Below are 14,706 nucleotides of genomic sequence, written 5' to 3'. Positions count from 1 at the left end.
TGTGAATGTCACTGGTAATCTAGCATGTAAAAACTCAATGGTCTTGAATGTATACATGCCACAGTCACCACTACAAAAAAACAATTATTATAACATATATTAGTATTATTAGAACCATATTCAATAGTTAATATTTATTCAACAAACATGTACATACTAAGGGGCTTTATCCATTACTTTGCTGAGGGAAATTTTGTGCCAATTCACATGTAAACTCATCAATGGAGTCTACAAGATTCGGCAGCTGCTCATAGAAGGATGTAGACCGCAGTAAATAAGGTAACATAACGTAGTAAACACAACTTCATAATAGTTTTAATTTCACATTTCACATTCTAACCATGCAACACAAACATTTCCGTCACACCAAATAACACAATATTATAAGCATGGCTCATAATGATAAAGGTTCAAAATTGAGCAATTTATAAAGAGATGACTTATCATTTCTAAAATAATACATTATGGAAATTATCAACAATTCTGAAAAACCATTCAATACAGCACAAATAAAGGTTCTCAGATTAGTTCGTTACATTAAAGCAAAATTAGTTTGCAACATTTTTTTTGTTTTGTTCAAAGAAGCAACTTACATTAATGGGGGACAAACCGCCACCAATGCTTCTCTATCTATTTATATATATATATATATATATATATATATATATATATATATATATATATATATATATATATATATATATATATATATATATATATATATATATATATATCTCTTTCTCTATCTCTGTAAGTGTGTGTGTAATTTTCTCAGTAAACATTTGTAACTCTAACGATTGCAAATTTTGTGCTTTAATTTTCTGTTCGGTCCATCACTTACTCCTCCAATGCTGAAAAATATGGAAAATCAATATTAGAAACAAAAAAGAGATTGGCAGTGTTTCAAAATTAATAATGACAACGAGTATATTGTTTTAGTTTTAGTAATGTCCATTTATTAAAATCCCCCAATACAAATAATAACAAAACAAAGAAAGAAAAAACCCCATGCACACATGTGGATGGAACAAATTGCTTATACCAAAATGTAAACAACTTAAAGGTACATACGTTTGAGCAAAATGCAGAGAAAAAACAGAGTAAATGTCACATGCGTATAACAATCTATCTATACGGTATATCATGCTATAACAAGCTTAGTAAATGTTGGCATAATCAGAAATACATGCTAAAGCTATATCTTATGCAAAACTGTACATATACCAATTTCCCAAGTCATAAACCGCAAGAACAAATAAGTTATGTTAAGACAATCACTTAACATTATTCAAATGCCAATCAAGTATGATTTACCATTTTCATGGTCTTCTTTCTGGTCTAAATAACTAAGGCTTAACTAGGAAGTTTAATTAATTCAGTAATAATTAGTAGAAGTATTCAAGCTTAAAGGAAGAGATATGTTTCAGAGCACTATACTAATTAATCATAAAACTTAAGAACATGACTCCTACTATAAGTGTCTTTAGCATCAAGGTCCTTTCAAACAACAATAAACATGCTAGAAAACTAAGTGACCAGCTAATAAGCCAACTTAAACAGCTAAAGTTGAATTGTGTTTATACCAACAGTGTTTACAATGCAATCAATAACTCTATAACCAAACAGAACTTAACTAAGTGACCAGCTAATAAGCCAACTTAAACAGCTAAAGTTGAATTGTGTTTATGCAATGTTTTCTCAATGTTTTTTTCAATCTTCCATCCACTATACTCCGTTAGCTCAGGCTTGTCAGTTATTTTGTTTTTTCTTTTTCTTTTTCTTTTTTCTTTTAACTGGAGACTACATTAAGAAATTATAAAAGCAAAACCGTGCATGGACTTAAGCCTATTAGCTATATATATATTTCAACATCTTTAATTCTCTAATGGTTAGATTTGCTATTTCCTACTTTCACTCTTGGCCCTTGCAAACTAGTGACAATGATAGCTCATAACAGCTAAAAACCCAATCTTAAAATCAACCGTTTTATAGACACAAAAACTAAATAAATAAAAGAAAAAAAAAAGGAGGTGGAGCACTACTCTTTGTAAATTCATCATTTATATAAGAAAACGATATATATCAAATACAATAACAGAAAAAGATTTTCAAAAAAAAAATGTGAATAAATTGATTGAGTAAAGCTTAAAGAATAAAAAATAATAGATGGCTTCTAATTACTTCAAAGGGTGGGTGGACCATATATATTGGTTTTGCTCTCTCATTCTGTATATATTGATCGAGTAAAGCTTGAAGAATGAAAGAGCAATCATATTCTTTTTCACCCCTTTGAAGAATTAATTAAAGTTTAAAAAGCATCTCATAAACATCTATAAATAAGGATAAAAAATAGACAAGCACATACCTTTGTATTGAACACTTAAATTCTGTTTTTCTTTATTTTTTTTTTCTCTGCTTTGTTTCGTTTTTTATTCTTTTGTTAGCTCTTACTGAAGGGGGAAAAAAATATATATATATATATATATATATGGAAACAAAGCATATTCTCATTCTAAAACAAGAAAAAAGAAACCAGAGTTAATGTCCATTAACGAAAGAAAACAGAGACTTAATTTAAAGTTGAAGATGTTAAGCAACAATGTACTTGAATGTGTACTTGAAGATTTTAAGCAAACAAGAAGAAGAAAAAAAATGTTAAAGTTGTTGGAAAGAAAAACAGAGCGCACTGGTGCTTTCAGAGAAAGGTTACCTTGTAGTTGTGGCAACGGCTAGCCCCTGGTGGTTATAGAGGACGTGAAAGAGTCTCAAATAGATAGTTATCCCTATTAAGTATCGACATGAAAAAGTTTGCGGTTGTAGAGGACGTGAAAGCAGGGATTTTAGCTCCTATATATCCCAATAAAAAGAATAAATAAACAGTCACCCAAAACATTTGCATTAAACAGTGACAGGCAATTCAATGTAATCATGAAGAATATTTTACATTACAAACCTGCTGCAGCTTTTTCAAATTTGCAGAGATGACTTTTTTTTGCTTATGGTTGTTCACTTTTTCCTCATCACTCCCATCGTCATCCATAAGCAACTCAACAGATTATGCATTTCATTCAAACCAGCTTTTCTGTGCATTTTCCTTTCGAAAACGAAAACAAAATTATAGTTTTTAATTTTTAAACATCAATGGAGCATCATGACACTGCAACGAAAACAAAATTATAGTTTTTATTTTTTAAACATCAATGGAGCATCATGATATTGCAGAAATAACATTCACAAAACCCATGAAACCCATAAAACTCGATACTGCAGAAATTGAACAATTTGAAAGAAACAGAATTTACAATTTTGTTAACTAAACAGACTTACACACAAGACTGGGAGTTGGACAATTTTGTTCAATTCTTCTTAGTTGGGCTGGGCAGGTTCAACCAGAAATGCTATACTTACACACAAGACTACCCCTCTTCCCGAAAGTCTCGAAAGCTGCGCAGGGACTGCTTTACAATGACAGACGGTTGCTGCGGCGGTACCTGTGGCTGCGGTAATGACTAGAGAGGTCGGAATATAGCGATTGACGACAACAATGGTGTGCTATCCTCTACCTTTGGGTGGCGATCGCAATCGTGATTTTTGAAAGGGAAACTGGAAAGGAAACCGTAGCTGCGTTTTGAAAACCAAAGAGAGCAAAAACAAAAAACATAAAAGAAAAATAAAAAGAACAAAAGGAAAAAACCCTGTTTTGATGGAGAACAAAAACAAAAAATGAAAGAAAAGAAAAAAACTTAATGAAAGGTATTTTGGTCCAAATGAGTTTAAAGTGGGCTAGTTTTTTTAAAAAAAAATTTTTTGCTATTCTTCAAAAATGGATTTGTACGGTGACTAGTTTTCGAAAAAACCCATGTCAAGTTGCCTATGGCTTCTTTCTTTCTCTTCTTCTTATTATTATTTCTAATGTACACATCATGCAATACACACATACATATAGCATTTTTTTTTTTATTTGTTTCCTCCTTTTTTAGGTCAAAATATATTAGGCTTCTATATGGTGGCTTTACCATATAAAGTTTTCTTTTCCGGCCGTTAAATCGGTTCAATAGTTTAAATTTAAATTTTAATATTGAATGGATCTTACATATTTTAGTTTTTGTACATGATTTTAGTATAGTATTGAACCTATATTATATGATTTATTAATTTAAAATTTCAATTATTTAAGTTATACAATATTTATAATGAAGGATTTAATAATAAAACTATAGAAATTTCTATGCGGATCACATTTAAACCCAAAAAATATTGATTTTACTGTGTATATATACATAATGTATACAGCAAAGCAGACTTTTTCTTCAAAAAAAATTGATTTAAATGCGGTTTATATGCAAATTAGTCCGTATGGTAAAATTACTCATAAAACTATTAGATTGATCTCATACGAATATGATAATATCTTTTCTCTCTCTCTCTCTCTCTCTCTCTCTCTCTCTCTCTCTCTTTTGTGTAGTTTCGCTAAATAAATATCATCAATTTAAAAAGTTAACAATAAATAAATTAATAATAAATGGGACTGATGATTTGGAATTATTAACTTATATATTGCATTAAATTTATCACATCAAAGATATAATTTAACAATTATAAATAATCGTATTCACTTATCACCATTCTATATATGTATATATATTGTATATAAAGTTTTGTTATTTATTTTCATTTCTAATGATTATTATTATTTATTTATATGAATGTGATGATATCAGTAAAATCCAATTTATCTGAATGCATGATGGATATTTTTCAAATACACATTTCCTGGGCTACTTCTAAAGTAGTGGTTAGGAATTCAGACCACAATAAGAAAAGGAGAGGAAAAATTTAGCATGAGGAGAGAGGCCACGTAGGATAACAGTAGAAATTTCACTATTCACCGATATGTGAAGGAGAAGCGTGGTCCAATCTGAAATCAACATGTTACATCCACCGTCCATTGTGCAGCATAAGTCAGCAAATTCATCGTTTGTCCCCCTGAATGACCACGTGGTTGAAAAAATTATCCCACGGTATCAGAGCGTATCTCAAGCCACCGTCTGGTTGGTACATCGGGGCTGCCCACAATTTTATTGGCTTTAATTTCTTAAAGCATTGCACAGTTTGCACTGATGTGAAATCTGCTGCTCTTTAGAACCGCAAACTCTATCTAAGTATGAAATAACATCCGAATCAAGATTATTTCTTAGAGCCCCCAAAACTACAGTCACAATACAATGAATGAGATTTCATGGTCCTCAGCCATCCTCTCCTCTTATGTGTTTGATTGTAGCATTAAATTTGGAAGAGCCATGTGTCCTCAAACACAAGCAAAGTCGGTGGTCCATTGCTTATCTGTGTGTGTGTGTGTGTGTGAGGTGTGCTTGGGTACACCATCAATATGGTCTCCAAATGCAGGGACCATGCTTAATTGTTACACTCTTACTCTTTAATGCATGTCCACGACCCATATTACATATTATCTATAATCTATATCCACAGACTGTACTCTCAATTCTTTATTACTTTGTATAACTATCTTTATCTCTATCCATTGATTTCATGTTCGTTTATATGTAACATTTTATGTGTGATAGAAACGTTGTTCTTAACCAGTAAGTGGATCAAATTTCCGACTACATATCCGGATAAAATTGATCGTTTATTGAAAACTTTTTCCTTGTCCTTTCTATTATCTAATCCACAAATTGAGCAGTTAGTTAGCCTTTTTTTCTCTCGGATGTGAAACCAATACTAACAAAAACCTTGGTTTGCTATAATCGCGCAGCACATAGCGCTTCTCGGCTTCTTTTATTTTTCCCAAATTAAAAAGTTCTAAATATGTAATTATCATTACAGATACAAAAGACAATGAGGAAGGCACAAAATTAATTTTAGTCCTATAAAGTCTACGCAAGTTTTATTACCAAAAAAGAAAGTCTATGGAAGTTTTCTTAAAGATATACTTTTAATTTTTTTGCTGAGCTGTAAGATTTGTTTTTTTCTATTTTCAAAAACACTAAAAAAAAAAAAAATGTTTTGTTCTAGAATAAAAGAGGATCCTCCCAGTCAAGCCCGCAGGAAAATACAAGACGGTAATTAAGAATTAGTGTTGTGTGCGTGTGCGGCAAGAGATTCTGTAAGTCTAGGACACCGACGAGTGGCTGAGTCAGACAAGAAAACGGATCGAATGGATAAAGCCTAAAAGTTGTTAACCACACCCCAAAATAAACCCTGGTTAAGGCCGGCCCACTTCCCACATGGCCACAACTACCACTCTATAAATCAAAGAACAGAATCATTCCCACACCACGCCGCAACCAATCAAAACCAGCGACATGATTTCCACATCCACAACATCTTTTATCTCTTCAGCTCCATTCCTTGCCCCGAAAGTACGGGTTCCAAACTCAAACCCTTATCCTTCTAATTCCATCGCAGTCCGTCCGCTTACCATCTCCGCCGCTTCATGCGCATCGACGGCGGAGAAGCCGGCGATGTCCCACACTGCATCGGCCTCTTCGCTTTACGATGTCCTCGGGATTCGAATGGGAGCCACCAATCAGGAGATCAAGACTGCTTACCGAAGATTAGCAAGGGTTGTGCACCCGGACGTTGTAGCCAATGGCCCAAGGAGGACTAGCACTCAAACTTCTTCTTCTGCAGACGACTTCTTGAAGATCCACGAAGCTTATTCCACTCTATCCGATCCCGATAAGCGCGCCGACTATGACCGTATGCTGTACAGACGGAGAGGACCGGTTAGTTCACCGGCGGCGATGTCATATGCAGCTTCAAGATTTTCTGCCTCTATGAGTATGCGCCGTACATGGGAAACCGATCAGTGTTGGTAGCATGATATACCAAAAGAAATATACATGTTTATAGCATCGAATTGTTATATATTGAAAATTATTGATACATTGAACGTATATTTTTAGACGAACATATGTACATATGAAGCAGTAGAGAAGGCTGAGGCTTGCACTTATTTTTCTGATGAACATCAAGGGCTTGGAGCAGATTCAGTTATTATTTTGTATATGGTCAAAGTCACAATTATATGGCGCCATTTTTAACAGCCTAATATTAATGTACATTAAGGAAACTTGGACCCCTTTTTTTTTTCTTTTTTTTTTTATAGTTTTTTCCATATTGATAATAAATAAAATCAATACAAAGTAAAAGTATTCCCAAAGCAAAAAACAGAGCAAAAACAGAGTAAGAGAAAAAGAAAAGAAAGAAACCCCGCAGAATTTCATGCTTGTGATTTGCATCGTTGGAGCCTTGGAGGTTGTGTAAGATTTAAAGTCCAAAAAGAGACTCTGCCTTGACAGTCAAGCTCCTGGACCTTTTCAGAGCTACTGTAATAGTTGGTCCGATAGCTCAAAGCCCAAATTCAGTAACAACAGGCCTGAATTTAGCCCAGCGGGTTGTTTGAGGTCCAATATAAGATTTTGTGCAATTCGTAACTCTTGTATTGTAATTGTAGCAGCAGAAAGAAAGAAACAGAGAGATTTTAAGTTTTAAGATTATTTTGATTTTTATTAGAAGGTAAACGAAAGAGAAATAGGAGTCAAGTAAGTATGACACAAATGGGACGGTTTCTAAGGGAATGGCCGATGTTGCATGGTCAATACAGCATTTCCGCTGCATTCCATCGACTACTTTCCTCACCGACAATCTCACTAACACCGAAAGCCACTGTACGTCGACGTTTTATGTCGACAACAGTGCATTCAGCTAATAATCACCGTAACGTCCATAGCCGATCGAGCGGCCTCAGATTGCCCAACGCTCCCACTCCGTCAGATGATAAGGGCAGCAGCTACTCAGACTCAGATGAACAAAGGAGCCGAAACCAATTGAAGCGCCAAGCTCGTCGTGCTGTCCGCTGGGGAATGGAGCTCGCTTCCTTCTCCACCCCTCAAATTAAACGTATCCTCAGGTGCTTCGTATAATCTATAAATTTAATACTTAAAATCCGACAACTTCTGTTTTTGTTAGTCTAACGTGGTTTTGATTTAATCTATGATGTCGGGAGTTGTAGAGCGGCTTCTCTTGACAACGACGTCTTCGAAGCTCTTGTCCTGGTGAAGGTGTCAAAAATAAAAATTTTGGAATTTCTTGTTTTTTCGTTAGTTTTATTCTTTTACCATTTGAGAAGCGATTTGGCGGTTTTTAGTCTTTGAAGCTAAACTGTTTGTTGTTTTGCCACAGAAACTGGGCCGTGATGTCCGAGAAGGAAAAAGAAGGCAGTTCAATTATATTGGTAATTGAATTTCAATCATTATTTCTATGAGCTCACGAGCATTAATAATACCAGAAGTTAATCTTTTACTGTATTATTATATATATCTTGCTTGCTTCTAATCATGTTCACGGAATATGTATTCTTTGTCCAATCATTGTAGTATTTTTGTTTAGGATCTTTCTCATAATTTGCTATTTTGATATTTTAGATAGTAAAAAGGTTTGCATGATTATGATTCTAACAAGTTCAGCAAAATTTGTTAAGGGAAACTGCTACGGGATGTAGAACCTGAGTTGATGGATGCATTAATCCAGGCCACAAAGGATGGTGACCAGAATAAGCTACAGGGTTTATGTGGTCCAGAGACACTGATTATTCAAGATGATGACGAAGAGTTTGAAGAAACTGATGCTGAGGAGGAAGAGGAGGCATGCTAATTCTGTACAAAACTGTGTAGTAAAAATGAAAATGAATTGCATGGCCTGAAGGCTTTTATTCCATCTCATTTCTTGACATTTTTGTCTCAGGGATCTCACAATGATATAGCTACAAGATGGTTTGATGGTCTGGTCAATAAAGACGTTGAAATCACCAACGAAGTATATTCAATACATGATGTTGAGTTTGATCGCCAGGTGAGTTAAATTGTTTGGCCATCTTTGGTTGGAAGATTAGATTGTTTGTTTGATGTTTCCCTTCACTTGTGTTAGTATTTCTGAAAAGCAGGAATTGCGAAAACTTGTTCGAAGAGTGCATTCGGTTGAAGAACACAAAGTTGCTGCAGAGGAAAATAAGGGAGAAATAGATGCGGCCGTTGTGCGTGCCAGAAGGTCCCTCACCCGTTTCCTCCATGCCATTGCCAAGCAAATTTCTACTGCCTGATAGCTGATCTGTAAAATGTTGCGATGTAAACTCAGTGCCATTCAGTTGTTATAGTCAACGGCTGCATTTTTTCTCAATAGACAGAGCCAATTCGTTTCTATACTCTTAAATCTTTTAGCCTGAGAGTCAATTTCTTTGGGCACCAGAGCACATAGGTTTATGCTGATAAAAAGATTAGTTATGTATCAATTTGGATTTTCTTAGATCATTAGGGAAATAAAATTTTCGATTCAAATTCAAGAACCATTCATGAATTCACAGTCCATAGTTAACGGTTCAAATTTGTCTTGAATTTTTGCTTTTGTGACTGAAAGTTCACATCCACATTTGGTTTTTCACTCGAAAACGGGAAGGGAGACCGAGTGTAATATATATTATAAATGGGCTTGTCGTGATTAGTGGGACGAACTCAGCTCCAAGTTGAGGGGGCCCAACTAAACAGCCCGTTAAAGATCCCTTGCCCCTGGGTTTTAGTTTTTATCGGTCCAAAAGTGTTGAAATGGGCCCTTCGCGGTTCTCATTTTTGATTGTTTTTATTTATTTCAGCTTCTTGAATGACTTTAATTAATTTGTCCGATTTAAAAGCTCTATTCAATTTAGATTTATTTTTCGCTTATTCACTTCTTTACTTTGCTATGTCAAGGATATGCGACGGGTCTCCACACTTGTTGCCCAGACAACCCGGAAGGTAACGTTACAGTTTTTCGAAATATTTTTCATTCAATGTTTGCAATACATAAAGTGATATTATGAGTGTTGGAGTGTACCAAAAGTATCATTTTTCTCATCATGTTCCCATGCGAAGTGCTAACCTGAAAAATATTTAAACAATTTAAGTCTTTCCTATTTTTCTTTTTGAATGCGTACGTGGATGGATTTCGAAAGAGAATTCCTGAGTGCTGTTAAGCATATTAAAAACAAATTAATTAGGAAAAAAAAAAGAGGGCGACAATTAATGGTAGTTGGAAGAGGATGCTACAATTCGTGGACCATAATCCAATGGACGGCATCAGGATAGTAACGGATTTGTCATTAGAGAAAGTTACAAGAATATTTGGGTGTAAAATAAGCAATCCTCCAACTCAATAATGTTGCATGGTGTTTCTAATTTCTAAATTGGGATTGCTTTTTGCATCAACTGATGTGATTTAATTAATTATTTTGGCATATGCATGAACTTAGCTTTTAGATAAATTTCTTATCACATCTTCTAATTGAAAAGATTACAAAACAAAAAATGCCATTTCTTTCGACTGCGTTTAATCACGCTGATGGAATATGTTGTTGCAAATTCTAGCAATTGATGGAAGCCTCTTAACTTTTCAATAATTTGTATTCACCTGAACGTGGATATACATCAATCTCTTAACAATTCTGCTGCATCTTATTTATTTTTCTCTTTTCTATCTATACTGTTAAAAGGACCTTTGTCTTCTCTAACATCTGAACTTTTCCTTATATTTCTTCATTGAAATATTCTTTCCTTGAAATTTTCCTCTCATAATTTCAATATTTTCTGCGAAATTATGCATTCATTGTTACACAATTGCCTGTCCACAAGAAGCCGATTTTTTCTGACAAACTAAGAAAACTTTTCTAGGGAAACTGACGAGGTAATATGCAGAATTTCCTAGTTGGCTTCATGCATGAAATATGAACTACTGACTAAAGCCTAGACGTATGGGACCCGGGAACTCAGTCAATTTGCAATTCCGTTCTAGGCATGTTCATAGAGTTTACTCAAAAACTTAAAAGTGCAGATGCAAAGGAAACAAGCTGTTGGAACTTGGAATAGGTCTGTGTAATGTATTAGAATATAAAAGTATATTTTGTGAAAAGGAAATTGGATTTTTTTTGGTGTATCATAAAGGAAATTGGATTGGATTGTCCTTTTCTTGCTTATTAGGAAGCCAGCTGTTGCAAACTACTTTTTTTTCTCATTATCATTATGATATGATAAAAGGGAGAGTGCTTTGTGACGAGACCAAATTTGATAAATATAGAACCCTGTGGTCCCAACTACCAACTCCCACGTACCCCAACATGGAGCGAATTGTAAGAGTACAAGCACAGGGGAGATTTCCTTCTCTGACTCATCAGGGCAAGAACTGCAATCCAACTTGAGCACAAACATGCATTTAAGATTGATTGAGATTGTCCAGGATTAACATTTTCTCAAATTCAATTTCGTTTGGCTCGTTGGGTTTTACGGGTAACAAAAAAGAAGTGGTACGGGATCAGAAACTATATATGCATCTATGTATTATAGGTAAAGCATTAAAAAGGGTTGTTCTCCAAAAAAATGCAAGTTGACCCACTTGAGATGAAGATTGAAGAGTGTAGGTGGGGGACAATTGGATAAGATAAGGTCTAATGACTTTGTGACAAGAATACAATAAAGCCTCTCTACCGCCTCGTGCACATATACCCGCTTCTCTCTTCTCAAATGGATTTCTAACTTTTCAATTAACGCCAACGCTAGCTGCGGCTTCTAAGAAGACAATGAATCAAATACACCTTAAAATGATTTAAAATAGTCCAAGCCAAAAAGATTTGCTGATGTATATGCTAGTCTTTTATTTGTGCATGGTGTTAAACCTGATGTGTAAAGTACATAAAAATTTCTATACAAGTAAGAGACTCTTTTAGCGTCAGAAAGGTAAGGGCTAGGTATGACTAGATATGACGGTGTTATTCATTGTGCATTGTTCTACCAATTTTATACGGATTGCAAAATTTATTAAAGAAACAAATGCAGAGTAATAGGAGTAGGTCAAGATTTGTGGCTCCTGGATAAATAAACAGCACAAGGAATCTTAAGTAGCTGGTACATCCGTTGAATTCTTCAATTAAAAATAAATAAATAAATAACCAAATTGATATTTTGGAAAAAAAAAAAAAGAAAAAGAAAAATAAATTTTAAATAACTAAAAGAAACAATAAGGCACAAAAAGTTTTTCCTTTTTTTTTTTTTTTTCCCTTTTTTGACAGACTAAGGCTAAGGGGTAATTGATTAATATCAGAACAACAAACACAGTAACTTCCTAACTTTCATAGATTTGATTAGTTGAAAAGCGAAATATGGGTTTGAAATCAAGCAATGGACAAAAAACAAGAAAAACGAAAAAAACAAAAGAAGAAAACTCTGTCCATGTAATTTGACCTAATAAGATAAAATAATGTTCATGATGTTGTGTAAATTCTCATTGGATGTTGTTGGAAATGAATCTTGAGGGTCGTATCTAACGTCTGCGGTTAGGCTTTATACAGTCATTGAAGATGACAGGCTGCCAATAGCACAAATTTAATGGGATTGATTTTCAAAGCGCCTATAAGCAATGAGTCTTACCACCAGAACCTCACTTGACACAAACATAATATAGACTGTGTTGCCAAATCTACTCCTCACACTTATGCTGCCGTGAAATGCTAGCCAACTTGTTAAGCAGCCTAAAAATTAACCAGTCCAGTCTAAGCTGGGGGCTCATTAAATATTATAATTGTACGTGTTCAATAGATATTATTCTGGGAAAATTCAGTTCATCTAATTAAACATACATATATATTAATTAATGAATTCAAAAATATTTTCAAACTTAGATTTTTTTCCATCGGGATTCATAACCAACCAGTGAGTGGTTATTTTCTGGTAAGACTTATTTCTCCCTGGAAAACCTGATTTTGTAGAAAATTATACATGAAAGCTACTGGAATTCTGGGGCAGTTGAACAATTATGTGGGTATTTCGCAGACACAGTCTAAGAAGTTGAAGCTAACATTTAACTATCTCACTCTCTGTGTCGAGGTTTTTCTGTCGAGCCAATAGATATTGGTGATTTGGAAGCAGTAGTCTATTAGTATAGTAGACCGGTCAACGATTATAAAGAATTATGAGATAGAAAATCGTCTCTGTGGAAAATGTTTAAAATATAAAAACGTGTCAAAATGAAAAAAGCAAGCCAAATATGACTCTTCCTGTTTTTCCCATGGGGCGGCGCTGTGAACTAACCCATCTTGACAAACTCAATTTTTGCCGCACCTCCAATCTTGGAGGGTTTCATACTTGATTTACCAGTTGATCCTAAAAACTAGTTTTAACAAGAAAACAACTTTAAAATATCCATATATATGAATATAAATATATATATATATATATATATATATATATAAATATGTGTATGTGTGTGTGTGTGTGTGTACATGAACATATATATTCATATATATTAATTTGTCTTATTGTTTTACAGGTTGCAAGGCATTGATCATTTGAATTCAGTTAAATATGTAAATTAATGGTATATATCTCAGCAAAAATTTGAATGATTTGATCAATTTTTATATTTAATTTTCCAGCCATTTCGCTCTTTTATGCGTTGAGATTATTGTAGAAAATAATTCGCCCTTTCTTTTGTTGGATTAAAATTGAATATTTAATTATCATCCAAAATCCATGGAAAATATTTAAAAACAAAGTGAAATAATAGGAGAAATATTTAAAAATAAAGTGAAATGATAGGAGAACTTCTGTGTATAATTTAAAACGCCCACGTTGGATCGCTGCTTAACGTTTCACGTACAGTCCCACTCCATTCAAAAATGTGTAAAGTATGTGTCATGTTTCTTCAACCCGGGTAACTCCTATTCTAGCAAAACTTATTTCCTGCACGCATAAATTTTAAGTGAATCTCTATATTGGGGTCAAATTTAGAGGCCCACAGTGCTACTATTCTGAGAAACTTTGCATAGACAGCCGGGGGGGGGGGGAATATTTTTTTCTGAAAAGGAACAAATAAAGAAAAAAAAAAAATTGCCAAAATGAGGTCTTAAGTGAGAAAAAGGTTTTTGAAGGTGGGAGTAGTGTGGACTCTGGAGAAGCATATGATTGTGGGTTTTTTTGGGACAATTTTGCGAGAGCTTTCTGCTAATATTTATTAGGTGCTTTGTTATTGTTTTTGGATTGGATTGGATTGGTATATGCTTCCCCAGCATACCATAAACAGATCAATGACGTTATTGTTAATAGTGATGGAAAGTTTAAAACACATTAGTCTTAATAGTATTGAAGGTGACACAAACCAACCCAGATTTTATTGTCCGTATAACATCACCCATCTGGACTAATTTTATTTAATTTCATTTACATATATATATATATATATATTGAGAAGTTAATAAATAAAAACAGTCTTAGGTTACTAAATAATTAGATGAATATGAACCCAAAACAGAAGAAAAAAATAAAAAAAGATGGCTACTAAAACGCTACCTTCCATGTTATGACTTGACACTGACTTAGCTACTGCAACGAAGATGGAATTTTGGCTTTTGTTTATTAACAAATCATCCTCAATCTAGTTATTCCACGTTAATTAGTAGAAATCCACCTTCTTATTCCAACAATTGTCAAAACTCCTCTGTGTCCGTACCTCTGTTTTTCTCTTCCTTCCTCTGTAAATTAGTTCGCCAGCTAGAATCAAAGAAATGGGTTTCTCAAAATATTACAAAAGTGGCATATTAAATTACCCTACATATATCTAATCAAATTAAGAAAAACACAATTTGGCTAATCTTTTTTTTTTTTT

At 33.9% G+C, this 14,706-nt stretch overlaps 2 protein-coding genes across 3 annotated transcripts; both read left to right on the top strand.

Annotated features, from left to right (window-relative positions):
• The first annotated feature begins 6,282 nt into the window (after window positions 1-6,282).
• Window positions 6,283-6,930, top strand: LOC107420417 (chaperone protein dnaJ 11, chloroplastic-like). The gene has a single exon (XM_016029372.4). The coding sequence runs from the start codon at window positions 6,327-6,329 to the stop codon at window positions 6,840-6,842; it is 516 nt and encodes a 171-aa protein (XP_015884858.1). The 5' UTR covers window positions 6,283-6,326; the 3' UTR covers window positions 6,843-6,930.
• A 309-nt stretch (window positions 6,931-7,239) lies between these two features.
• LOC107420416 (uncharacterized) lies at window positions 7,240-9,226 on the top strand. Of its 2 annotated transcripts, none has more exons than XM_016029371.4 (6): window positions 7,240-7,936; window positions 8,039-8,087; window positions 8,209-8,260; window positions 8,507-8,670; window positions 8,770-8,877; window positions 8,969-9,226. In XM_016029371.4, exons 1-6 carry the CDS (start codon window positions 7,575-7,577, stop codon window positions 9,122-9,124), a joined length of 891 nt encoding a protein of 296 aa, XP_015884857.1. In that variant the 5' UTR covers window positions 7,240-7,574; the 3' UTR covers window positions 9,125-9,226. The 2 variants fall into 2 exon arrangements, with proteins under 2 accessions (XP_015884857.1, XP_015884856.1); XM_016029370.4 differs by having other exon boundaries at window positions 8,033-8,087.
• Window positions 9,227-14,706: the final 5,480 nt, after the last annotated feature.

The sequence above is a fragment of the Ziziphus jujuba genome, chromosome 5, assembly GCF_031755915.1.
Source record: "Ziziphus jujuba cultivar Dongzao chromosome 5, ASM3175591v1".
NCBI lineage: Eukaryota > Viridiplantae > Streptophyta > Magnoliopsida > Rosales > Rhamnaceae > Ziziphus > Ziziphus jujuba.
The sequence above is the reverse complement of the archived record's forward strand: the minus strand, read 5'-3'. Positions and strand labels throughout refer to the sequence as shown.

Excerpts from the sequence above, each read along its gene's own strand:
- LOC107420417 (XM_016029372.4), top strand. The coding sequence starts at position 6,327 with ATGATTTCCACATCCACAACATCTTTTATCTCTTCAGCTCCATTCCTT.
- LOC107420416 (XM_016029370.4), top strand. The coding sequence starts at position 7,575 with ATGACACAAATGGGACGGTTTCTAAGGGAATGGCCGATGTTGCATGGT. Across the intron at positions 7,937-8,032 it reads CAAATTAAACGTATCCTCAG|TTGTAGAGCGGCTTCTCTTG; the intron begins GTGCTTCGTATA and ends TGATGTCGGGAG. Across the intron at positions 8,878-8,968 it reads ATGTTGAGTTTGATCGCCAG|GAATTGCGAAAACTTGTTCG; the intron begins GTGAGTTAAATT and ends TCTGAAAAGCAG.